The following is a 25,890-nucleotide window of genomic DNA, read 5'->3' as shown; positions in this document are numbered from 1 at the left end:
TTGCACTGTGGGTGGGGATGCAAACTGGCACAGCCACTGTGGAGAGCAGTGTGGGGGGTCCTCAAAGAGTTAGAAATGATGCAGCAATTGCACTACTGGGTATTTACCCAAAGGATGCAAAAATATTGATTTGAACGGGTACATGGACCCCGATGTTTATAGCAGCATTATCAACGAAAGCGTATCTATCAACTGAGGAATAAAGAAGATGTGATGTATGTAAATATATATATATATTACATAATAATATATATATTATATAATATACAAAATGGAATATTACTCAGCCATAAAAAGGCATGAAATCTTGCCATTCTCAACACATGGATGGAGCTAAAGGGTACTATGCTGAGTGAAATAAATCAGCCAGAGAAAGACAAATACCATATAATTTCACTCATATGTGGAATTTAAGAAACAAAACAGATGAACATAGAGAAGGGAAAAAAAGAAAGAGGGAAGCAAACTGTGAGACTCCTAACAATAGAAAAGAAACGGAGGGTTGATGGAGGGAGGTGAGGGGGGATGGACTAGATGGGGGATGGGTGTTGAGGAGGGCACTTGTGATGAGCTCTGGGTGTTATATGCGAGGGATGAATCTCTAAATTCTGCACCTGAAACCCATTTTACCATCTACGTTAACTAATGAGAATTGAAATAAAAACTTGAAACCAAAGATGGCCAACATCAGTAGAGCACTGATATGTCCCCTTTTTGTTTGTCTTGTGTTTTACGACATGACATCTGCGAAGTGGAAGGGTTTCACACCCTGGCAATCTCTCCAACTGATCTCATGCTTCAGCTTTTCTGAACCTTCAAAGGTTGCTTCAGAGACCTGCTTCCCACCACGGTGTCTCCGCTCAGCCCTGGTCAGCGGCCCCGTACCTGGGCCTGGCCCGATCATGCAGGTACACCTTGCACTGACACTTAGAAGTCTCTGCGCCAATTGTCACTGTTACCACATCAAATGGGACTTCAGAGTAATAATCTTTGATCTTCGGGTTAAATTCAGGGTTTAGTTCCAAACGTGGATGTGTGAGGATCTGCTTGATATAACACTGTGTGTCATCTGTCAAAACACAAGAAAACAAAACAAAACAAAAATGGCAAACAAAAGATAACTGTGACATGGATGAATGTTTAAAAATCATATGTGATTAAAGTCTTTTTTTTTTTTTAAATCCTTTGAACAGCCTTAGTGATCACGGCTGATTTTCCACTTGGCACTCTGGTCTTATTTGATTTGTGGCTTCAGCTGGATTTTCTGTTTTTCAAGTTTTGTAGAGCTTGCCTTATATAACAGCTGTTGACGTTAGTTGGCATTACACAGATGATAAGATTTTGTTCAGCCGTTAGAAGTTTAAAGGCAGTGAGGAGGTGGGGAAATGTCTCACCGGTGGATTGATAACATTTCCGTGGCATTTAGTGAATCTGTCAAGCAACGGGTAAATGGGGGCGGTGACTCTGTGAAGTCAGAACAGAAGGGCACCAGCAGGGAATGAGGAAAATTTCTTAATAGGGAGAGTCATTAAACTGCCATTGGGTTGATAGAGCAGCTTACAGGCAGTAGGGTGGAGTGAAGAATGTGAAATCCAATATTATACCAAACACTCAGATACAAAAACAGCAGCAGGACATCCTGAGACCCCCCCACCTCCCTGCCCTGGTCACCCCAACCCAAGAGAGTGCCCTAGAGTATGAGAAGGAAATGTTATCCTCTGCTCAATCCTGTCGCAGAACCTAGCAGATTGCTTGGCTGCGAGGATGCGGGGGGGGGGGGGGGGGGGGGGAGGGGGGCGGGGGCGGGGGCAGGCACGGCTCAGGGGTTGAGCACCTGCCTTCGGCTCAGATCACGATCCCGGGTCCCGGGTTCGAGTCCCACGTCCGGCTCCTCACAGGGAGCCTGCTTCTCCCTCTGCCTGTGGCTCTGCCTCTCTCTGTGTGTCTCATGAATAAATAAAATCTTATAAAAAAGAAATAAACAGGCTGGAGTCTAAAGACACAAAGGACCATTTCCTGGGTAGAAAGGAAGTCCAAACACTTGCATTACATTCTTACGTTCAAAACCAGTTAAATGAATAACGAAGTAGATTATTTTTTTCAGACTAGTAACCACAGACGATGGACTTTCACTTGAGATGATATATTTTTACAAAACAGTCACTGAGAGTTAATTTCCCTGCAGTTTACACTTTGACTTAATGGTGGAAGTTTCCAGTGGGGTTTGCCTGTCATGACCCTGAAACACAGCCCCACACGAGGCAGAGCGTGTAATTACTCTTACAAGCGAGATTCTAGCAAGTGCTCCTTTTTGGTTTCATCAGAAACTCTCCACCTCTGGCTCAAGCGCTGGGTCCTACACCCCTGCTTGCAAGCTCATCTGGCCAGTGTCAGCTCCACCTGAAGGCCAGTGGGCCGCTGCCTCCTAACACCTGGGCCGGCTGGCATCCTGCCGGGCCCAGCACCCACCTGCCGGGGCCCAGCACCGACTTCCCGGGGCCCAGCACTGACCTGCCGGGGGGGCCCAAGACCCATCTGCCGGGGCCCAGCGCCCACCTCCTGGGGCCCAAGACCCATCTGCCGGGCCTAGTGTCCACCTCCCCGGCCCAGCACCTACTTCCCAGGGCCAAGCGCCCACCTGCTGGGGCCCAGCGCCCACCTGCCAGGGCCCAGCACCCACCTCCAGGGCCCAGCGCCCACCTCCGGGACCCAGCGCCCACCTGCCAGGGCCCAGCACCCACCTCCTGGGGCCCAGCGCCCACCTGCCAGGGCCCAGCACCCACCTCCTGGGGCCCAGCGCCCACCTGCCAGGGCTCAGCACCCACCTCCGGGGCCCAGCACCCACCTGCCGGGCCCAGCCACCTCAGGCCCGCGGAGAGGCCCACGTGGGCCGGGCAGTAGCAGGCTGCTCGACCTACCTGGCAAGTGCATCTGGGAAAGCTGTTGGAAGCTTTGGTGGCTTTTAATGGATTCTCTTAACCGCAGAGTTTTATTGCCCTCTCGAGGGGTAATCATACCTCGTATTAAACACAAGAAAAGCCTTGATGCTGAAGGCTAATCCCACCTGTTTGAAGGCGTCATCGAGTAATTGTTTTAAAATCTTGGATCATGCCCTGAAAGCCGGCAGGTTAATAATTATGCAGACCCAGGCAGGACTAGTTTTTTATCTACACAAAAATAGGAACTAGCCCAAGAGCTTATCTAACATGTTCCCATCCTCTACAGCCGGTTAACTGGGAACGGAATAAAAGTGAGATTATGCCCATATGGTTGTTTCATTTTATACATCACAGAACAGGAGACCAAAGAGGTGAAGCGGCTTCCACCGCGGAGCCCGCACAGGACAAATGTGCAGTTCTCATCTCGCCCCTGCCCCTCCCTCTGTAGCCCAGGCACGGGGCTCCCTGTGTTGCATGTATTTTCCTAGGAGGAAAAGACTGGATGGAAAGTGCAGGCAAGGAGATGGCTAAGTCCTATCTGATATTTTCCCCCGGTCAGTAATACTTTATTTTAAATGCCATTTTTTTCTTTCATTGGATGTACTTGTTGATTCTATTAAACCACATTATTGTGTAACCTCTCAGTCTATCCTGATTTTAATGATACTGTTAGAACATAATGAATGAATTTAACTGCATTCTAGAAGATACAAGTTGGATTTTTTTTAACTGGAAGACTTTCATTTATAGTAAGTTAAACCTTAGTCGATAAATTTTATTTTTGCCAGCTTTTATGTTTTACTGGAATAGATTTCTTGTGAAAGGCTAAATTTTCTAAGTGTATCTTTTATATATATATATATATACACACACACACATACATATACATACATGGCCAAAAATCAAACCTGCCAAGTAGAACCCTTATTTTTCCATCATATTATTATAAAGTATTAAGATAATTTATAAGCTTTAGACAAAGAATTAGGAATATCCAGTTTCGTGATCCAGCGCAGCTATTTCATAGCCCTGTGATCTTGGAAAAATCAGATTCTCTAGAATTACATGTTCGCAAGGCCACTGGAATAATACTGACCAGAGTAAAGAAAATTTTTTTTTAATTCTAAAATCTATATACTTGAAATGTGTTACTGTTCTAGTTGGGCTATTTTTCTTGATTATACATTAGTAAAAAATTCATGAACTTTGAGAAAATAAACTGAAAATCAGATTCGAAACTCCCAATTGTTATAAAGAAAATTCAACTCAAATACTATCCCTTACTGTCAACAATCTGGCAGAAAGGGAATCCTTGTGGGGTGCTGTAAACCCTAAAAATGGATGTATAAGGCAGATAAGCCCAGCTTATCCACTTGAGCAGCCTCCAAGGCAAAGCCTTAGCACCCTGAGGAGCCCTCAAAATGAGTTTGAAACTTGCTGGCCTTAAACACATAGACATAACATTTCATGTTCAAAAATAGAAAATTAAAAATCTTCTTATGCAAAAATGGCAGATATCAACTCATTGAGAAACTTCTAAAAATTTTCTTAAAATACAATACAGTCTAAAAGTACCCGAATATGATAAAACGGTGATTTACTCCAAGTAGGGCTGTGCATCACTATTGATTATGCCACCAAAACACGTTAATCGGGACTCACCATTACTGCAATGGACTTCTTTGGTTTCATTCATAATTTGTCGAATAGCAGCTAAAAAAAGAAAAGTTAATTTCAAATGAAAACTATTAGTCAAAATAAAAAAAATACATATCCAATAATCTCAGCATGATTAAGTAGAACACGTTTTATTCTTTAACTTTTCCTATATCAAAAAGCACTTCTTGGTTAAACTGAAGGCTATAGTAACACAAGGTATTTGGTTCAAATCTCAGGACAGCGATGATTTTAAACAGGAAAATATTAAGAGAGAAAAACGAATGGTCTAAATGTCATCCATTGCCTGAGGGTGATCTGTCGAGATTCCTTTTAGTTCTATGATTTTGTGACTGTCACATCCCAAATCATTAGAATTACAGATACTTTATCCAGTTGATTCTACTGACATTTCCTCTTTTCTTTTCTTTTTAAGATTTATTTATTTGTTTATTCATGAGAGACCCAGAGAGAGAGGCAGAGACACAGGCAGAGGGAGAAGCAGGCTCCCCACAGGGAGCCCAATGTGGGACTCGATCCCGAGATCCTAGGATCATGCCCTGGGCCAAAGGCAGATGCTCCCCCTGAGCCACCCAGGCGTCCCTCCTCTTAAATTTCTGAATCAAACTCAGCTTTTTTCTGAAATCTCCTTAGTAAAGACTAATGGATCCAAGGAATGAATAAAAACACCCAGAGTGCTTAAATCATTCATTTAAAGAGAAACATGATGGGAGTGAGAAAGACAACCAGAATAGTAGTTCTTCACTGGGCTTATTAATTCATTCTATCGAATCAGTGGTTCGCAAACTTTAACATGCCTCAGAGTCACCTGAAGGACTTAAAATATCATCCTGGCCTCCTGCCCAGAGAGGTATGATTCTGACTCAGTAGGTCTGAATGGTCCTAAACTGCCCAGATGATGCCGATGTTCCTGGTCTAGGGACCACATACTGAGAACCACAGTCTTGTATTAAACCTTGACTTGTAATAGGAAAATCGTGATTTCTAAAAAGTCGTAGACATGTGGTACTACTTCTTTTCATTTTTTATTCTTAAAATTAGAAAAATTTTCATGTTGTATGATCAACAGCTCAGATGTTCCTTAGAAGGAGAAAATTAGAAAAATAGAGGTAGATCTGGGAAAGAAAATTGCCATTAACTTTCCTTGAGGCCCATGTGGCTTGTAGCCAATTGTTTCACTTAGCAATACACCATACACATCTTTTCATGTCATCGATATTCTTCTGCAATATCAGAATGGCTTTCCAGTATTGTATTGGAAGTCTACGATTTAATTCATTTATCCAATTCACTATCATCACGATAGAAGTAGTTTCTAATTTTTACATTCATTTTTAATAACTTGCTAAACGTTTGTGTACATTCCTAATTATTTCCTTAAAATGAATATCTAGAGGTGAGATTTCTATGATGTAAGAATGACTCTTTAAAAAAAGATGTATTTATTTGAGAGACAGAGAGAGAGAACGAGTGGGAGGGTAGAGGAGAGGGAGAGAGAATTTCAGCAGAGTCTGCGCTGAGTGCGGAGCCTGACTGGGGCCTCGATCCCAGGACCCTGAGATCATGTCCTGAGTGGAAACCAAGAGTCAGATGCTTAACTGACTATACCACCCATGGGCACCTATAAGAACTTTTTTTTTTATATATAGTATATTTCTTTTTTTTATTATTATGATAGTCACAGAGAGAGAGAGAGAGAGAGAGAGGCAGAGACATAGGCAGAGGGAGAAGCAGGCTCCATGCACCGGGAGCCCGATGTGGGATTCGATCCCAGGTCTCCAGGATCGCGCCCTGGGCCAAAGGCAGGCGCTAAACCACTGCGTCACCCAGGGATCCCATCTATAAGAACTTTTAAGGATTTTCTTATATGTCGTTACACAGCCCCTCAAGGGAGGTAGCACCAGAGGCATGAGATACTCATTTTCCTACTCTCTCCCTAAGTCTATCATCTTTAAGAGGAAAAATCTTTTCGAATCTGAGGGAAAATAGTATTTCCTAGTTTAACTGCCATTTTTGATTGCTAATGAAGCTCAACATTTTTCCCATATATTTTGGAGGCCACACAGTACTTATTTTCCTATTGGAATAAGTGAGACTATATCTTTTTACCTTTTTTATTTTCAGTTGCATTCAATGGCACTTGGGATTTTTCAGTGTTCTCATCCTCTGTGAAAGAATTCCTGCAAACACAATGCCAAACAAGTCTGGATCAATGAAATGAACGAAATTCATGGAAATTACGTCTAACACGCTATTTTTTTTCTTTGTGGGCACAGATATTTTGACGAACACAAAGAAACACTTTCTGGATTTCATTCCTCAAGACTGGCAATCTCCCCTCAAGTGAGGTGGGTGGAAATCTCATCATCTCTAATCAGCAGAAGCATATTTGAAGAAAACCAGGGCAAAAAAAAAGTCACTTTTCAGTCCAAAAGTGAGCAATCTCTGATCGCCTGGGTCCAACAGAAGTGATTTGGGAACACACATTCCTACTGGAATTCTGTTTGGCTAAAATTACAGTCTTGAAGCAAGAAATCTTGGAAACTCTGAGGCACAGACTCCGAAGAATATACACACAATCAAGAAATATAAGTGTGCTATGCAAAAAGATGACCTACGCCTTGCCGAGTCCTCTATCCTTAGACGCTGACTAGCTGCGCTTAACGGTAAGGGTTGGTTCTATCTTGGTGTATTTGCCTCATTTTTTTTTTCCTGCTGTATAATTCTGTGCTTGGCCAGATTGTTCTTTAACTCCTCAAAGTCGAAACCAAACAATGTTAAGTGCAGACCGAACGCTTGGTGGTCCTGCTGGACAATATGGAGCAGGACGTGAGTTGACTTTGCTCAAGGGCGATGCGGTGCTTCTCCACTCCTATTGCAGCAGAATGGAGATGACCTCACTGGCCTGATTTCACGGTGATGCTATGAGAATGGAATCAGATGCTCTGTGTTCAGTTACATTTTATAAATATTTATTGTCCCAGATACTGTGCCGGGCACTGTGGTAGAGAGGAGATGAACAGGCGTATTCGGTTCCCTCAAAATAGAAACATCAGCAAGTTATGAAGAATCAAGGAATTAAAAATATTGTAATGTGGGAAGGTGTGATGCTTTTATTGCAGTTTTACTTTGTGAAGTCTTCCTTCTTTCTTTGATGCATACAATGAAGTATTTAGGGGTGAGAAAGAAAAGAATGTCTAGGACTTACTTGAAAATATTTCCCTCTTCTCAAGGAATGAAGACACAGATAAAGCAAGCATGGGGTTAGATCTGTTTAGTTGAAGGTTGACTGGGTGCCAGGCCAAATTAAAAAAATGTCTCTGAATTCATAGGAAGCAAAATCTCTAAGTGAAGCTCGTGCAAGATACAAGCCTGGAATGCACATGCGGTGAATATAGTATGTTAATGGAATGAGATGCTTCCTATGGGAAAGCATCCTGCAGTCTTCCCCGTGCAATTTTGTGAATAAATTATTTGTTTTTTAAAATGAGGCTTTTTCATGGAAAGCCTATGATGACAGCAAAGTACACTTGCCACTTTATTTCTAGTGAAGTGAAAATTAGCAGTTGGTGCACAAATACTGATTTTAATATTTTCGTTCTGTTCAGATTTATACTAATTCCATCGAGACCTCTGGATTCTAAGCCTCAGGGCATAGACATAAATAATGGTCATTTTTCCTAACCGTTGCTTTTCTAACTCTCTCTCTTCTCACCCTGTTGCTCTAAGCAAATGATCTTTGTTTAAAAGGAAGCGTGGGAGCACTTGGCAGGCTCAGTCCGGGGAGCATGTGACTCCTGATCTTGGGGTCTTGAGCTCAAGCCCCACACGGGGTGTAGAGGTTACCTAAATAAATTACCAATTTTGAAAAATAAAAGGAAGCATGAAGTCATTGATCCCCCACAGGTAGTGTAGGTATGTAAAATTGGCTTTTTCTGTAGAAAAAGCTGGAGGTGACCATTGTGAAGATAAGGACAATGACGAATGTCTGCACCTGACCTGCTCATCTGTAGGAAGTACTGGCATAAAGCACCGGGCCATGGACATGAGGCCAGGGTCCTAATCCCTTCTCTATTTCTCTTGGCTGCAGGGCTTGAGCAAATGACCCACCTTCTCAGCATGGTTTCCCTCATCTGGAAAATGTGTCTGATGTGCACGCACCTTGCAACACAGCATGGATGAGAATCAAATATACATATGCTCCCAGGTAAATCTGAAGATAACTAGAATTGAGTATTCTTTCTTGAAATGTTCTCAGAGTGATTTTACCTAATTGCTTTTCGATAAAGATCTAAAATTTAATTTCCTCAGCGTTCACTTAGATAAATCTTTCGAACTTGTCTTGCTTCTCCTATAAAAGAAAGAAGAATATCTCCTCCACTGTAGATCCTAAAGTGACCTCTGGATGGTAGAGAAAGATGAAAAGCCAATATTAATATTTACGACCTGCTTGCACCGCGGCACACCAGACGCCACGCAGGTACGTGGAAATTATCGTAGGTAATCCTCGTGGAATAGTATGTGGTAGGTAGCATGATCCACATCTGACAGATGCGGAGATTGCGTCACAGAGGCATCAAGGCTTCAGCTGCTATAACTGATAAACTCTGGGGTTGGGATATTTGAGTCCTTGTCTGTCTGATTCAAGAAAGTCCTGGCCATTTCTACACTGACCACTTTCAACCCTGACCACTGATAAATTCCTTATTCAATGGGAATTGGGCTTAGGGTTAGGGCTAGGGCCAGGGTTTGGGTGAACTTCAGTATTCTGAATTTAAGATCAGGCCCTTACACCTTACACTGTGGGGGAAGCTTGAGAAAAACTTGCTGGCAAACAAATTTTCCAAACTTGTATATGTCAAGGGAATTTAGTCAAGGTTGAAAACAGTTCCTACATTGGCTCCTGAGTAAATCAAGTCTGCTCTTCCCCATCGGTAATGATGAAGGAGACAGACTTGAATTCCGTGAGCGAGGACGAAGAACGCACAGATGGAAACTGAGCTCTATTATTCAAAGCCTACTTTTCAAACCAGTAAAGGCTACTGTCAGACTCACTACTTTTGAGCATTGAGGGAATACGGCCAACTTCATAAGATCGTGGCAATTAAAGTGAGTTCTGATCCCAGGAAATGTCCTAAGAATTCTTCAAGTATATGATTACTTGTATTTTTGAATTATATAAGAAAAAAAAATCTTATGGAACTGCTTTCATGACCTCCTGAGGCAGAGGGAAACGAAGCACAAGTCCGGAGAGCTCAGGCCGTTCCTTCCTAAGAGTGACTGCAAGAGGCATAAATAATTATGGCCTGGCCATTTCGTCTTTCATCTCCCTAGGAGGTTTAGGTTTGCTTCTGTTTTCCTGGCAGAAGAAAAGTCAAATATTCCCTGAATTCCATCATCTAAAAGAGAAGCAGACTTAGCCAGTGGCTTGGGCACTGTCCCTCTTCAGCCGCTACCGGAGATGTTTATACAGTCACCTGGCCTGTCCTCTCTCCCATTGCCCCATTACTACCTCTCGTTAGAACGAAAGAGGAAATGGGAGGTCAAATATTTCCCTCTGAGATTGTACCTTCTAAGAAAGAAAGGCTCTATCTTTGAGGCAGGGACAGACATATTTATAAATCTGGCTAGATTTTGCCCAGAATAAAGTTATGCCTCAAAAGCTCTCTAAATAAATGCTCATACCATGTTGGGCTCCACGCCAACTGATGGTTCATAAAATAATAATAAAAAAATTGCCTAATTCTTTCTGTCTGATGCTCCATAAACCAAGGATATATATCACAGAATGAAATGAAATTGAAACTTTTAATTTTCAACATGACTCTTTAGCAGAGTCAAGTCCTGTTGGTTTGAAAAACTGTTGGATGTGTTCTGATTACAGTGTTTGAAGACCACTAGGATTGTTATGGTTTCAATGCTTTAAAAAAGCTTATTTTCCAGAGCACAAATTTTTGGACACATTTCTTGTTGCTTTCTTTAATGTAGGCAGAATCTTTTGAAATCAATCTTTAGAGAATTTTTGGATCGCACAATTCAAATTTGTGGCTATCTTACCATTCCAATGGATGTAGCTGCGCCTTTTTATTCAGGAGCTGGAATTGTTCAAATACACTTAAAAGAGACCAGGACTGTGTCAGGGCTGAACCAGGTTGATCTATAGGGCTTGCTATCCCGTAGAATTCACGTATCAAAGATTGAATCCCCGGAGTAGTAGATGGGAATAGCTGAGAAGAAATATTCAAAACCAGAATATCAGAAGAATTTATGGAAAATAACTTACAAGGTATTATTACTAGAAAAGGCTTTATATTTTATTCATCTACTTAAAAATCAGATATTTATTTAAAATCCAGTGGTAGGTATCATAATATAACTTTCTGTGCAATTGTCAAGGAAAATGGCACTTTTTATGAGGGACTAATTTTGTTGGTCATATTTCCAAATACCGTGAGTTTTCTTTCTTCTTTTTCTTTGAATGAAAACCGGTATTTCCTTCCTATAAACACCTGAGAACAGCTGAATGACAGTGTGACTCAGGCAGTAGGAAGATTGGGGAGAAATCATTTTGGGTTACAAGTAAACTTTGTCAGTGTGAGAGATATTAATCCTATAGAAAAAAAATTATGGTTATCCTCTTTCTACTCTGAGAATCGGAATTTTAGTTTGTCCTTTTTCTTGCAAAATAATTCTTCAGTTTACACATGGTACCAAGAGATGGTCTCTACATTCACAATATCTTAAATTATGAATTCCTGAAGAATGAGGCCTGTCTCTTTATCATTGTTGAGTTTTGAGCCAACTGGTCACAAATGTAATACTTACTATGTTTAAATTAATTAAAATAATCCATCAATTAAATTATGTTTGGGACAAAAGCTTACTTTGAATCCCCCAAAATATGACTCTAAGTTATAAAGACAGGTGCCAAATATTCATTAAATTGACTTAGTAAATTGGTCATAACTCAAACAAGTAGCATGTGAATACATGTTATTTTTTTAAGTAAAAGGCAAATGTTTGATCCAAACAGATTGACAATAAATTATCAGTGGACTTTGAAAAAAGCTGTTTTAATAAGATGTTTTGTACAAACAAATCTTAGGTGGAAAATATAAACCCATTATAGTCTATCTAGATAAGTGGTAAAACTAGAAGCAAAGCAAATCCTGAACTTGCATATGTACATGTAATAAATCATATTGACAATGACCTTTGATAGTGACCAATAAAGTAACAGAACCCCATAAGAAACATGGAAAAGAAAACAAATATCATTTATATTTTTAGGCCCAAGCCATTAGTGGTTATCATAATTATTCACATTTTCTTTCTTTGAAGATTGCTATAGAGTCGCAACAAATTGAGATTTAGGTTGTTTTCTAAAATGGGGTTACACCCAGTAATATTAGATTTTACACAAACAGAAAGGGCACAGTGAGCAGAAAGAAATTGTTGTTACACGTCCATGTCCCAAAACTAAAAGCAAAACTTCTTTAGAAAAATGTGGACCTTTTCCCCTTAAGAACTCACATATACCGGCAGCTGTGCTCATCTCATATCCTTTTACTCTGAGTGAGTCATGTATGCAAACTCTTAAAGAATTGAGTTCTGCTCACTGTAATACTGAGATGTCTGAAAAGAAGAAGGAAGTTTACAACGATTTCTATTTCTTCAAGGAAAGTCTTCACCGAGTTTGAAGCAAAAATAGTTAATGGCAGATCTATGGTCCCAGTAATCATGAGGAATCAAATGTCACTTTTGTTTTACCAGTTGGAATTGCTGCAGGTTCCCAAGTTCCTGTATGAAAGTCATAATGGAGTGCATCTCCTCTAAAGACAGGCATTGATTGGGTTCCTTCTGATAGTTTTCACCCTATGATGGGGAGGGGAACAGTTCTTCAGCGATTGTTTCCAAGTCAAAGCATGTTTAGCCCGACCTCCTCCCCACTTGGTGAACCAGTCCAAGTTTGAACTCTTCCAACCGCTGAGCTAACTAAGCCTAAGTAACACCTGGTAACTTCAGTTTGTCACCACGGAGTCTGGCTCTAAGAAAATTTCGTGTTTGACCAAGAGGACCCGAATGAAATTGCTCAATAGGGCTTTGGTTGTAGGGTTGGGATGATGAGCCCAGGAGGGTAGGTGGGGTGTGACAGTCTGAGAATGCAGGAAGCGTCTCCTTCAGCCTTCAGGATACCAACAATCCGAGCAGCAGGTGAACATGGACATCTCATCCATGGGCATTACAATTTTGGAGTTTGTGGGATTCTCATGAAGACACTTCCTGCCCCATTTTCCTGCACATCCATTTTTTTCCCTGATGCATCCCCGAGAGGAGAAGCTGCACATATTTACTCTTTCTTCTGGCTCAGGTGGTTCTAATGGTTTTAATAACAGTACACTCACTAATGGAGGAAAAGAGGGAACTGGAGGAAAAAATTAATAAAATCCCAGGGAAACAATCTATAAAGTCATGTTCTATCGTTCACAAACAACTCTCTATAGAGCATTGATGTTTGTGGGAACTTTCACATTCTACTCCTCCAAATTCTCTAAATACAAGTTTTCAAACAGAGATATATGAGCCCCTGGGGGGCTCAGTGGTTGAGCATCTGCCTTTGGCCTAGGATGTGATCCCAGGTCCCAGGATCGAGTCCCACATCGGGATCCCCGCAGGGAGCCTGCTTCTCCCGTGTCTCTGCCTCTTTCTCTGGGTCTCTCACGAATAAATAAATAAAATCTTTAAAAAAATAAAACAAGGGCAGCCCAGGTGGCTCAGTGGTTTGGCGCCGCCTTCAGCCCAAGGCGTGATCCTGGAGACCCAGGATCAAGTCCCATGTCAGGCTCCCTGCATGGAGCCTGCTTCTCCCTCTGCCTGTGTCTCTGCCTCTCTCTGTCTCTGTGTCTTTCATGAATAAATAAATAAAATCTTTAAAAAATAATAAAATAAAACAGAAAGATATATAGATAATAATATTATACTTCATAATCTGTACAGATTTTTGACCCATCAAGAAAACTTGTATTAAGAAGCCATCAAAATTACCCGGGCTTCTATGAAGCGGTATCCCTTCGTTAGCAGCAGCTAAGCTAAGATGTTAACCAGATGTGAATTCTTCAAAAATCAGTATTCTAACTCTAGTCCCTTGATGTCAATCTAGAGCATTTACTGCTATTCTAGATTGCCTGCAAAATATTCTACTATGCCTTTTAAAGTATTCTAAATAACATCGAATATGTATTATTCATAATATCCACAAACATTCCTTAGGAGCTACGAACTTCTTTATTGTAACCCATAATTGCCTCATAATCAGTTACTCATACTTTGTTGACACAAAAGAATATCGGTCCTCAGGTCACAAAAATATAAAGAGGTGTAAGATAATGGATAGTAAATCATTTCAAATGAACCATCAATTTGCTTAGCTACACAATAAAGGAAATGGCACCTTTCAAAGGATGACTAGAAAAAAACATTTGTCACTTAAAGAATATGCACTTACCTTAAAAACACCTGATTGATAAAGTCCCTGAAATATCTCAGAAAACATTGGAAGCGAAGATTCATTAGAGAAGAGAAAATTGTAAGTATCTTGCAAAAGGAATTCTTCTGTGCTTTGGTCCTCAAAATCCTCATTATCATCATCATGAAAATGTAAATGCTCATGCACCTGTAAAAGAGTAAAAGCACAGCAAATATTTTTCATGGACTTTTAATGCAGGGAAATCATTTCGAAGACATGATTCATTCCTGTTGGATTGTAGATCAGAACTGACATCTAGTGGCCTCTTTGGAGGTCAACAGCTTTATAAAATGCAAGTAACGTTTTTTTGAAGACACAATTTCTTATATGAAAAGTAATGGATTATAAAGTCATAGGAGTTTATCTTGAAACTTTATTGCTGAAGAATTTGCACTCAGGGAAGATAATATATAACATCTTTGAATAATAAATTTTATTTGTTTTTATTTCATTTTATGTTTTACTTTTTTTTATTTTTTTTATTTTTATTTTTTTTTACTATTTTTAGATTGTGTTTATATCCGAGTTTGCTAATATACATGGTGTTGGGGAAAACTGGACAGTAACATGCAGAAGAATGAAACTGGGCCACTTTCTTACACCATATACAGAAATAAATTCAAAATGGGTGAAAGACCTAAATGTGGGACAGAAATCCATCAAAATCCTGGAGGAGAACACAGGCAGCAACCTCTTTGACCTTGGCTGCTACAAGAGCATAATACAGACTAAGATGCACACAAGGTAAGGATTAAAAATGTCAACTCATCCAGTTTCAAAGTTTTATGGATGCATCTTTGAGCTACTCAACTAAATGTCTGAGTCTTAGATGATGTAACCATTCACCTTGTGCGATAGTTCGAAAAGCAGCCAATACAATATGAAGTTGAATTCTGCTCGCACATAATTTTATTTTGTTCCTTTCCCTCTTCCTACTCTATATCCCGCCCCTCCCCCCCGAAAAAAAGCTTTCTGTAGACTTGTTCAATCAATCGTTTTTTAATCTTCTCCCCAGAAAGGAATATTTCAGATGAAAGATATGAGCTCATTTGATTCAAAAGGAAGTGAGAGAATCAGAGTGTACAAAAGCACTCTTCAATGTACACATATTCATACCAGAAAAAAAAAACACATATTTCAAAAATTCCTATGGCTTTTTCAATTAAAATACAGTCCAATTTAAAACTAAATATCTGTATGTACAAAATAAGAGTTACTTTTTTCTTTTTTTATAAACCCAAGTGAAATTTTGCCACTTTGCTTCTTAGACAGTGGTGACTGAACCGCAGGAAAATCCATGCCCGATCTACAGTGATGCGTAGTGGGGACTGACACTCAAATCGTAGATTCTTCACATATTAGTTAATTTTCCGAACTATAGTAGACTAAAAGCCTGTAGTGACTTCACTAACGAGCTGCTATTTATTGACTGGTTACTGTGAATGCAAACAACCCACCTACATGCATATAGACCCCAACGCCGCCCCCGACACACAGATCATTCAGCATAAGGTGGAAGCTCACAAGCAGTCTTTGGGATACTCGCCTGCAGCACTACAGGGTGCCTGAAACTGTAGTAACCGATATCAAAAGTTAAAAGTTGAAAACATAATCTGCATCTGAAATAAAAACAGAAGGTAATATAAAAATATACTCTATTTGCTACACTTACTCTATCCTTTGATACATTATTAACAGTCACTATAGGCAAATCTCAAGAGAAGTCCTAATTAAAAAGGGCAGTGGCTTGGAAATCACATGCAATTTATTTTTTAAAAAGGAGTTTCTTTTACTCCTTATAGAAAATGCAAATATATCCTGGGTGTTCATAACACATTAAACAATGAAGTTATTATTGTGAAAACCTAAATATGGAGAAGGAAACTCTCCCACTCCTCCTACATGCTAGGCCTTCTTATTCAGATACGAAGAAGCATGATAAAGCTTAATTGAGTCATCACCTTTTGGTGGACATTCTAAATTCAACATTTCCCTAGGAAAAAAAGGCATTAACTTATATTCAACGAAACTGAAATATAGAGATAATGACTATTGTGTATTGTTAATAAAGTCCCTAAATAAAATTATATCTAGTCAATGCAAAGTTCATATGATAAAAATAGCTAAGCTTAAAAAGGAGATGCAATTAAAATTAATTTAAATAATGTGTGCTTATTTCTTCTCATTATTATAGGGAAGCTAAGAAGTCTATAACATGCTCTGAAGTTTTAGGATCTATAAATGTGAAAAGATGTTTAAAAGTTCATATTAATATACTGACATGACATTTTCCAAGTAGCACCTACTTGTGATAATTAAGATATATTTTCACTAACAATTTTTAGAAGGTTGCTTTTTTTCTTTCTTTTAATATTAGAATTTGTCTTTACCCACGGAAGGCCTTTGGTCCCCGCGTCGATGTTTCGCTGAATGCCTCAGCTGCTAGCAGGAGTTTGCTAATTGCTTCCTTCATATTATCAAAAGCCTGAAGAGGTGAACTGGCTGTCAGGAATGTCTCAAAAAATGTTTGCAGCTGTGAACAAAGTAAAGGATTCAATAGTGAAACAATAATCTCAGTTTGTCTATCGTTTTCAAGGTGATGAGTCTGAAAGATTCCTCTGGGTTCTGTGTCCTTGCCATATTCAAAAGAACTCCTTAAATAGGAAGGTTCGGTAGGGTTTATATATGGTATGTGTGTATACACCCCCATGTATCTTATACATAATATGCATTGAAAGAATAGATTATAATGTGAAAATATATAATGAATGTTGTATACAGAATATGTAAAATGTATGTTATGTACATGATATGCAATATGAATGCATTATAAACATTTTAAAAGTATATAATAAGCCTTTCAATTGAATATGGGGTGCTTGTATTTAAATCACTTTAAGAGTTTTTTACTTCTCTCTCTCTCTCTCTCTCTTTTTTTTTCCATTTCATGGCATCTCATCATGGAAAGTGAAGTGGAACTATTAACAGGAGCTTGTGATCAGAACTTCCAGGTTTAATTTGCGGCTCTATTAGATGAACTCAGACGGGCAACTCGCTTTGAATTTTTGTGTCTTTCTCTTTAAAATGGATGAATAGTACCAAGGAGAGGGCTGCAAACCCGAATCAGAAGAAAATGTATTTGAAAGACACTGTAAGGTATGAAATTCAGATCGAAGCTTTTTAGTATGATCACTTTCCTGAATATATCAGAACAAAAATAAATGTTTTTATTGCTTCTTCACAGCATTTTGCTGCGGGAGATCTAGCCAACTAATGAAGCATCTAAGAGAATCGCAGTGTCCTCTTGACATTGTAATTTAAGGTTTCCTGTGTATAGAAAAGATGGGATAGTCTTAAAAAAGGGGAGTGGTGGAAGGGGAGGAGGGCGGGGGGTGGGAGTGAATGGGTGACGGGCACTGGGGGTTATTCTGTATGTTGGTATTGAACACCAATAAAAAATAAATTAAAAAAAAAAAAGAAAGAAATGGAAAAAAAAAGAGGGGGGGAATAAAGCTCCGGTTTATATTTTCTTAGAAACATTATTATTGATATCATAAACAGCTGTTTTTATTTGCTTAAATCTTGGAAATAAATAAATAAATAAATAAATAAAATATTAGAATAATCACAATAACAAAACTACCCCTTGAGGATGCTTAACATCAAAGCCCAGTTCAACATTTTTAAAAAGCATAAAGCAAATCTCATATTGAATCATCGACCTCCTCCAGATAAACACAATCTTTCAAAGATGAAGAACAAAAAATATTTTTTGAAAAAACATGCAGCAGGTATGCCATTAATGTTTTTGGAAGCACGGGCTAGATGTATCTGGACCGCATAAGACTACAAAGTGAAAGACTTTTGTTGCTGTGAAAGGGAAGGACGGATATTGGCATGAGGGACCTGCGGGAAGTGGTAAGTGTATCTTTAAAATACCAAGCAAAATTCCCCGAGAGAAACAAACACTGACTTCATAAACTTTTACCAGCTGAAAAACAGAAACCTAATGAGATGTACATTTTAAGACTATGAACACATCGTTAGCATTTGGCAACTGGCATGTTTTTCCATTTCACCAAGGAAAATAAATGTAATAATTGTGTGATCAAAAGCAAACAAATTAATGCTAACACGAAGAAGGTTAACACCCTTGAGTCCAAACAGAGTAATATTGTTTTTTCCAAATAGAAATAACTCCTATTTCGCTCTGCTCACCGTATGGTGCAGAAAGGGTTATTGATGATATCGGTCGCGTTTTCTAGTTTAATGTTGCCTGAACATCACAAAGGTCAAGGTCAAGGATTTTAGGAAGCTGGGCACGTTTGTGTAGCATCGGAGGTTGATTATCAGATGATATCTTCTGTGGCAAGAAATAATGGGCAATCAGTGTCATAGGGTCATACTGATTGTCCCACCGTGGAGATGACCGTGGTGGTGAGCCCCGAACACAGGCCACCAGTAGAGGGACTGGCTCCAGGCGCTCGGCCGTGTCGGTGCTCACCTGGCCGTGGGCACGGGCCCTGTGCAGGGTGTCAGGGACGGGGTGCGGGGCCCAGGGTCACCCTGCAGACGCGGCCGGCTCCTCGGCGGCTCTGTGCTGCTTCAGGCCGGTGAGGACGCCTGCGACCAGTTAGGGCCTCGGTCTTGCACATGCACGGCCGGGAGGGACGGGGGCAGCAGGTGGCACCACGCCTGCACCTGCCCCTTGTCCTGATGAGACAGGGAAGCCCTCGGCCACCGACAGGGACATCAAGTGGCGGCCGAGCCTGTGGAACCTGCTTCTCACGAGGCAATGTGCCTGTGGCAAGTGAAGACGGCCTCTGGGGGTCACCCCCTTGTGACACCAACCCGAGGGGACATTGAGAGAAGCGAAGGCGGCGGGGTGGACGCCGGGGCGAGGCTCCCAGTTGGAGGGAGGAGGCCCAGGTAGCAGGCCGCCCTCCCCTCTGCTGCCACCTGGGTGGGCTCCTGGGAGGACGGGCCCGGCGGGGCCAGGGCCACCTAGGAAGGGGCGAGGTGGCGCTGTGACAGCAAGATCCAAGCACAGCAACCCGCTTTCCCGTCCGGTGAGCTCTGTCCCCGTGTCGGTGTCTGTGTGTCTGTCCTCCCTCACGGCATGAATTTCAATGTGTTTATTAAGGCCTTCGGTTCAAAACAAAACTCTAGGGGAGCGGCCTACTTAAAGGATGAGTACAGGGGCTGGCAAACTGCCTCTGCCAGAAATGAAAACAGAAGTATACCAAGCGATTAGTAGTCATTAAAAAAACAAACACAAAACCTTGTCTTTCAACGAGTGACCCAGAGAGGACACAACACTGGGATCACTTCCTGTAATGGATCCACTTAAGCTAAAGGGCAAGACTTCTTTGTGTGTCGGGTTCTGTTGGGACTGTCACGCCGGACCATTTCCGTGGTCACTTGGAGTCTGTGTCCTCTGTGTTGAGATGTAGAGAGTTGTGCTCAACGATCTCATTAGACAATGTCAAATCCGAAATTATTTGATCCTAATACCACTCACAGCCCTCAGAACCTGAAAACCACATTTCTCCCAGGGGCTTTCTGCACTCAAGAACAGGTGCCCGGAGGAGCACCTCCACCTGCATCGCTGGCTTAAATCGATGAAGCCGTAAACTCAGATATCAAGGAGACTTCTCCCCCTCTGCATCCAGACTTTCGATGGGTGTTGTTGAATTACATACATATGAGAATATAAGGGCTCAAGGAAATCGGTGCCGTGGCAGCAAGGTAAAAATAAACAAAAAGAGCATCTTAAAACGTTAACAGGACATGGAACTATTTTATAAACTTTGTATTTTCCTCCTTCGGTGTAAAAATGAAATACGAATTTAGTGCAAAATAAATTATATGGAAAATGACCTCGTATGATCATGGTTGGAAAACCAGGCAGTTGAAACGTCACCCTTTGGCACTTGTGTGAGATTCAAGCAATAACCTGGTACGGTTTCATGATTTTCACACCTACCCGTTCAAGTGATGTATTTAAATGTACACAGATCAGATGGATCACAATCATCAATTAAAAATGGAAGGACAAGAGGAATCAATAATCAACGTGATAAAATTTGTAGGAACACTTCCATCACATCTTTGATATCTTAAAATACTTTTTTAAAAAAAAGATGTTATTTATTCATGAATGGGAGACCCAGAGAGAGAGGCAGAGACACAGGCAGAGGGAGAAGCAGGCTCCATGCAGGGAGCCCAATGTAGGACTCGATTCCAGGACCCCAGGGTCATACCCTGGGCCAAAGGCAGACGCTCAACCCCTGAGCCACCCACGCGTCCCAATATCTTAAAGTACCTCTAAGGAGCCCTTCTACTCACCTCACTCCCCAACCGCATCTCTGACAGCCCTTCTCATGCCAATTCTGGGCTTTGCCTGATTAACTCCCTTTATCTTCCCGTAAGATGTTGGGCAAATTGCTCCCAGGGGCAGTATGTGTCATTCTGTGTCAAACTTGTTGACTTTCTTGTCTCTTCTTACCACTAGACCGTAAGAGCTTTTAGGGCAGAAACTGTACCATTTTGTTTTGGGGTTGCTAGTACCTAACACAGTTTTACTCACTGAGTGAGGAAAACTAAGTACAACATCACAGAAACCACAGAGACGTTGATAAGAGAAATAATTTATTGGAGCTTCTGGATAAAATAACTTTTCTCCTTAGGACATGTTTATCTCTTGTTTCCATCTCACAAGACAGGGAGGATATGCATTTTTTCTGGCGACTTGTAGTAAAACCTTTTAAAAATAGAAGCTTACAGCTGTTCGAAAGGATTTTTGAGATAAGAAAATTTAATCTCAGAGTTAAAACAAAGGATGAAAGATTAGCCAATATTAAAGTTTGGGTTTGTTTTTCTTTTTTTTTTTCCCCCTTAATTCATATTCTTGACTAACTGGGAAACTTTAGAATTTTAGTATTTTAGTATCTTGAATGTTGAGCAGTGTTTCATAGCATTGTTCCTTACCGAAGTTTCCTAGAATGTCTCTCAATGTTATTATGTGAGAGAGAAATTTTCATCTTCTCAGTGTGAATAAGAATACTAGTACTTAATATCATTTTGCACCAGAAAACACATGAAAAGATGCTCGATATCACTAATCATTAGGGAAGTGCAAATCAAAACCACAAAGAGATATTACCTCACATCCATTGGGATGCCTACTACACCCCCCAAAAAAAAACCCAAAACCATAAAATATTAAGTGTGGGGAAGAATGTGACGAAATCAGAACCCTTGGGCACTGTTGGTGGGAATGTTAAGTGGTGCAGCTGCTATGCAGTATGGAGGTTCCTCAAAAATAAAACAAATCCAAGTACCATAGGATCTGGTAATTTGACTTCTGGGCAGGTGGTCAAGACAACTGAAAACAGAGTCTTGAAGAGAGATTTGCACACCCATGTTCATAGCAGCATTATTCACAACAGCCAAAAACACGGAAGCAACTCTAGCATCCGTCAAAGGATGAATAGGTAAAATATATGATGGAATATCACTCAGCCTGAAAAAGGAAGGGCGTTCTGACACACACTATGGCTGGAAGAACGCGGAAGGCATCCCAGCCACAAAAGACACTGTATGTGGATCCCTGGGTGGCACAGCGGTTTGGCGTCTGCCTTTGGCCCAGGGCGTGATCCCAGAGACCCGGGATCGAATCCCACATCGGGCTCCCGGTGCATGGAGCCTGCTTCTCCCTCTGCCTGTGTCTCTGCCTCTCTCTCTCTCTCTCTGTGACTATCATAAATAAATAAGTTAATTAATTAAAAAAAAAAAAGACACTGTATGACCCCGGTTACAGGAGGTATCTGGAGCAGTAAATTCATAGAAACAGAAAATAACACGGAAGTTGACGGTGGCTGATGGGATGAAAACCGTGATTGCAGGGTTGTTTCATGGGGATAACCGGTTTTGCAAAAAGGTTCTGGAGATGGGTTGCCCGGCGATGTAAATATATGTAATATTACTGAACTGCACACCTAAACACAGTTAAGATGGTAAATCTTATGTTATACATATATTACTACAATTACAAAATTTTAATTTTTTATTTCAAAATTTCAAATCACTTTTGTAGTCTTTACAACTTCACTCTCTCCAACAATCATGTTTAAACGCTTTTGCTAATTTTGTACCACCGACGTCCAAAAGAGCACTTCTCTAATAGTTAAAAAATGTGCAAAAGAAACAAAACAAAAACTAAGCCCTCCCTTGCTCCATTTCTCAGCTCTTGCCAGTAGTGGAAATAATCTCCATCTCTACTCCCAGTCATTGCTTTACCTACAAATGCTCTTCGATTCTTGTGCTTTTTGTTCATGTGTTCAGGATGGGAAATAATCATATAGCAAGCTTGAATGCTGACAGGAATGATCCAGAAGAGAGGACAAGTTAATGATGGAACACACACTCCAGAGGATGATCGTGATAGGTTATAATCAATGCTTAAAAGGAAATAATCGCAGAAAAGCTGCCATTTTATCTAAAGGTGAAACAAAGGGCACTCGCTTAAATAGTTGAAATCCAAGATTGTATGTTCTTTGTCCAAATTAAATGGGGAATACGTGTGCATTCAAATCTACCTATTTGTAATATACTTGGAATTTAAATCTATTATTTTTGACTGATACTATTATTCTTTCTGCCTTTTGTAGACTCACCTAGGATCTCCCTGTCTGACTCTCACCTAACCAGTCTCTCTCCCAGGTGCTTGTAAAACTCTCAAGATGAATCCAAAGGAGTACCAGTACCTCAGCATTTTATCCCCAAGTAATATATCTTATATATAAATGGATTTTTAAAATCACCCTGTAAGTCTCAATAAGAAAAACGTGTTTATAAATTTAAGTTTTGTGGGCAGCCCGGGTGGCTCAGCAGTTTAGCACCACCTTCAACCCAGGGTGTGATCCCGGAGATCCGGGATCGAGTCCCACGTCGGGCTCCCTGCATGGAGCCTGCTTCTCCCTCTGCCTGTGTCTCTGCCTCTCTCTCTCTCTCTCTCTCTGTCTCTATGAATAAATAAATAAAATCTTTTAAAAATAAATAAATAAATAAATTTAAGTTTTGAAAATTGAAAACCATATGGCTCTAAACTTAAAAATATTTTTTCTTCCCCAAAAAGTTATGATTACAGTTATTGCTGTACACAATTGGTCAAAACAGTAGAAATATGTTACAAGTCTTACTCATTAATCTCAGAAATAAAGAAGTAAAATTGTATTGGAAATGCATCTTTTAGATGGATGTAATTTCTTTTTATTCATGTAAAACGTATCTGTTGAGAGAATAGGACCTATGGCTAGAATGAGAAGGATCCAGCATATCAGTATTAATATTATTTTTAAAGAAGAAAACTTGTCCACATAAAATATATATGGGATATATAGAATGAAAAAGTATGTATATAGGGAGGGGGAGAGGGAGAGAGAGCGATGGAAGAGTTTAGTTACAGCAGCATGACCTAATTCCTTAAATTCCCTCCAAAGTATACAGAGGAAAGAAGTCCACATAGTGATTTATCATAAAATATTTAATTTTGTTAAAAACTGAAAACCATCTGAGTTATGCAGGATTTGTTACATAGTGTTATGGACTGTTTGTTATGTAATCACTATCCGCATCCATCACTGTCTTTAACCAACACCATAGTTAAATTTGTCTGGTTTTGTTTTGGGGGAGGTTTTTTTTTGTGTGTGTGTGTGTGTGTGTGTGTGTGTGTGTGTGTTGTTTTGCAGATTTTTTTCAGCAGGAACCAATCATCATCATCATCATATTAGGGATAGGTGACAGGTCTTTTTTTCTGAGGAACAGAAGAGTATCTAAAAGAGATGGGGAAAGAAGATTCTTGCGAAACTATCCACGTGCCTGTAAACCCCCTGAAAGGCCTATGGATCCCGGGAGACACAGGGCGCCCTGCTTAGGAATCACAGACTTGGATGTGTCGGGCCCGCAGGAGCACATGGACCACGCATCAGGGAGCGGCTGCAGGACACGGAGTGCTGGCCTCCAAGCCCTGGGGAAAACTCTCCTTGGCAATTTAAAGGGACACGATTTAGGCCGGGGGCGGGGGGGGATCAGATATTTAACAGCAGAATAAAAAGAAGAAAAAAAGACTTGAGAAAGGCAGGAAAAAAGAAGACTAAATTACAAACCCAAATACTGATGTAATGTTTCATTTAGTGAACATACGGTATTTAAATGTGATTCTATGTTGCATTTAAGAATAACCAGTAGCCTTAGCCACGCCGACACCACATGCCAGACACTGCGCATTTCTCATACACATTTTTTGTTTATATTCATAGCGATGCTATGAGGCTCATACTCACTGTCTCCATTATATAGATGAAGAAACCGAGGGCTGAGAACACAAGTAATTTGTCCAAGGTTAGATAGCAAAGGGGTAACCCATATGGGCGTTAAAGCCAGTCAGCTTGGTTGCAAAGCCCCAGCATTCCCTCTGTTATTGTGCCCTTGATTATACTAGAGTTAGAAATGTAAATAGAGCCTGAAAAGCAGAAGAATGAGTCGTGTGTGTTTTTACTTTCATGGAGAGTGTGTTGGAAACGATCATAGTTCTCAAGCATGTGATCTCACACCACACATCTAAAATACCAATTCAATAACTTGAGCATTTATGTAGCCTAATCACCTTTTGGGAAAACTAAGAGTATTTCTTTGTAACTGAAATCAAATTGCCTGGATCAGGAAAAAATTTTGTGTCAAGTCAAATGATTTAAGAACACAAATATTCTCATTATTTGTTTTAGCTCATTGTAAATTGGCTTGCTGTAGGGCATGCCACAGAAAAAGTGAATTAATTAGCTGAGCCTAAATTAGGATAGTTTTTACTCATTCCCTGGAATTAGATCAGAACTCCAATATTTAAATAAGTTTCATGCTTCCCATGACATGAATAATTTTATTCATTTGTACTTCTTAACAAGCCTAAGCTTTAAAGCATACATTAAACTTGGAAACTCAGATAGAAGATTCGGTATGATTTAATCAGTTTCGTAGCTGGAAATTTTAAATTCTCCCACACGTATATCAGAGAATTGATCAGAAGCAAGGTGCAGAAATACAAAAGGCTGTGAATAGCATAAAATTTAATTATTTGCTTTAAATGGTAGAACCCTGATTGCATTACATTCAACCTTCTCTGAGAATGGGCAGGTTATTTTTATTGCCCTTTCTGGAATCTCTCAGTGGGATATAAAGAAGCAAAGAGATTTAACAGTAAAGAACAAAAGTTAAAGTTGTAAAAATTTTACCATTGGACTTTGTATATATATGTCTACTCATTTTCTTTATACAAATGCCATTGTTCACGCAGGTCACAACTATTTCCATTAAAGTTAAGACACAGGTCTTTTTTAAACCTCTAGTAAAATAAGGTCTGATGGTTGTTTGCAAAACCTTCCATCTTTTATTAATGGTCTTGAGTAGAAAATGACATCAAAATCTGCTAATATTTCCAACAGGAAATATACGTAATGGACGGCACAAAAATTTGCAAACGCAGACGCATTTGGCAGAAAGATACCCCCCTCTCGTGTATCTATAAATACTCTCGAATGAGTAAGAAAGTAAAATGGGAAAATATTTTTCATTTATGTTCTGGATATGTTACGCGGGGTATCTATTTTAGTCCTAATTAAGTTTCATGGTCAATCACAGAAGAACAGGAAATGTATTCATCATAAAAATAATGAGTTCTGGTTGTACAAG

The 25,890-nt window shown here is 40.1% G+C and overlaps 1 protein-coding gene across 2 annotated transcripts in view; it reads right to left on the bottom strand.

Annotated features, from left to right (window-relative positions):
- CPED1 (cadherin like and PC-esterase domain containing 1) overlaps window positions 1-25,890 on the bottom strand; it is a 262,071-nt gene that overhangs the window by 125,615 nt on the left and 110,566 nt on the right. For both annotated transcript variants that reach the window (XM_035698382.2, XM_049093860.1), the window contains exons 7-14: window positions 16,533-16,675; window positions 15,689-15,761; window positions 14,122-14,289; window positions 12,387-12,491; window positions 10,674-10,843; window positions 6,726-6,796; window positions 4,602-4,652; window positions 886-1,069 (exon numbers count right to left, since the gene is read on the bottom strand). In XM_035698382.2, coding sequence (XP_035554275.1) covers window positions 886-1,069; window positions 4,602-4,652; window positions 6,726-6,796; window positions 10,674-10,843; window positions 12,387-12,491; window positions 14,122-14,289; window positions 15,689-15,761; window positions 16,533-16,675 — 965 coding nt within the window. The remainder of the gene's footprint in view (window positions 1-885; window positions 1,070-4,601; window positions 4,653-6,725; window positions 6,797-10,673; window positions 10,844-12,386; window positions 12,492-14,121; window positions 14,290-15,688; window positions 15,762-16,532; window positions 16,676-25,890) is intronic.

Source organism: Canis lupus, chromosome 14 (assembly GCF_003254725.2).
Source record: "Canis lupus dingo isolate Sandy chromosome 14, ASM325472v2, whole genome shotgun sequence".
NCBI classification, from domain to species: Eukaryota; Metazoa; Chordata; class Mammalia; order Carnivora; family Canidae; genus Canis; species Canis lupus.
This window is presented reverse-complemented; position numbering and strand designations above follow the sequence as displayed.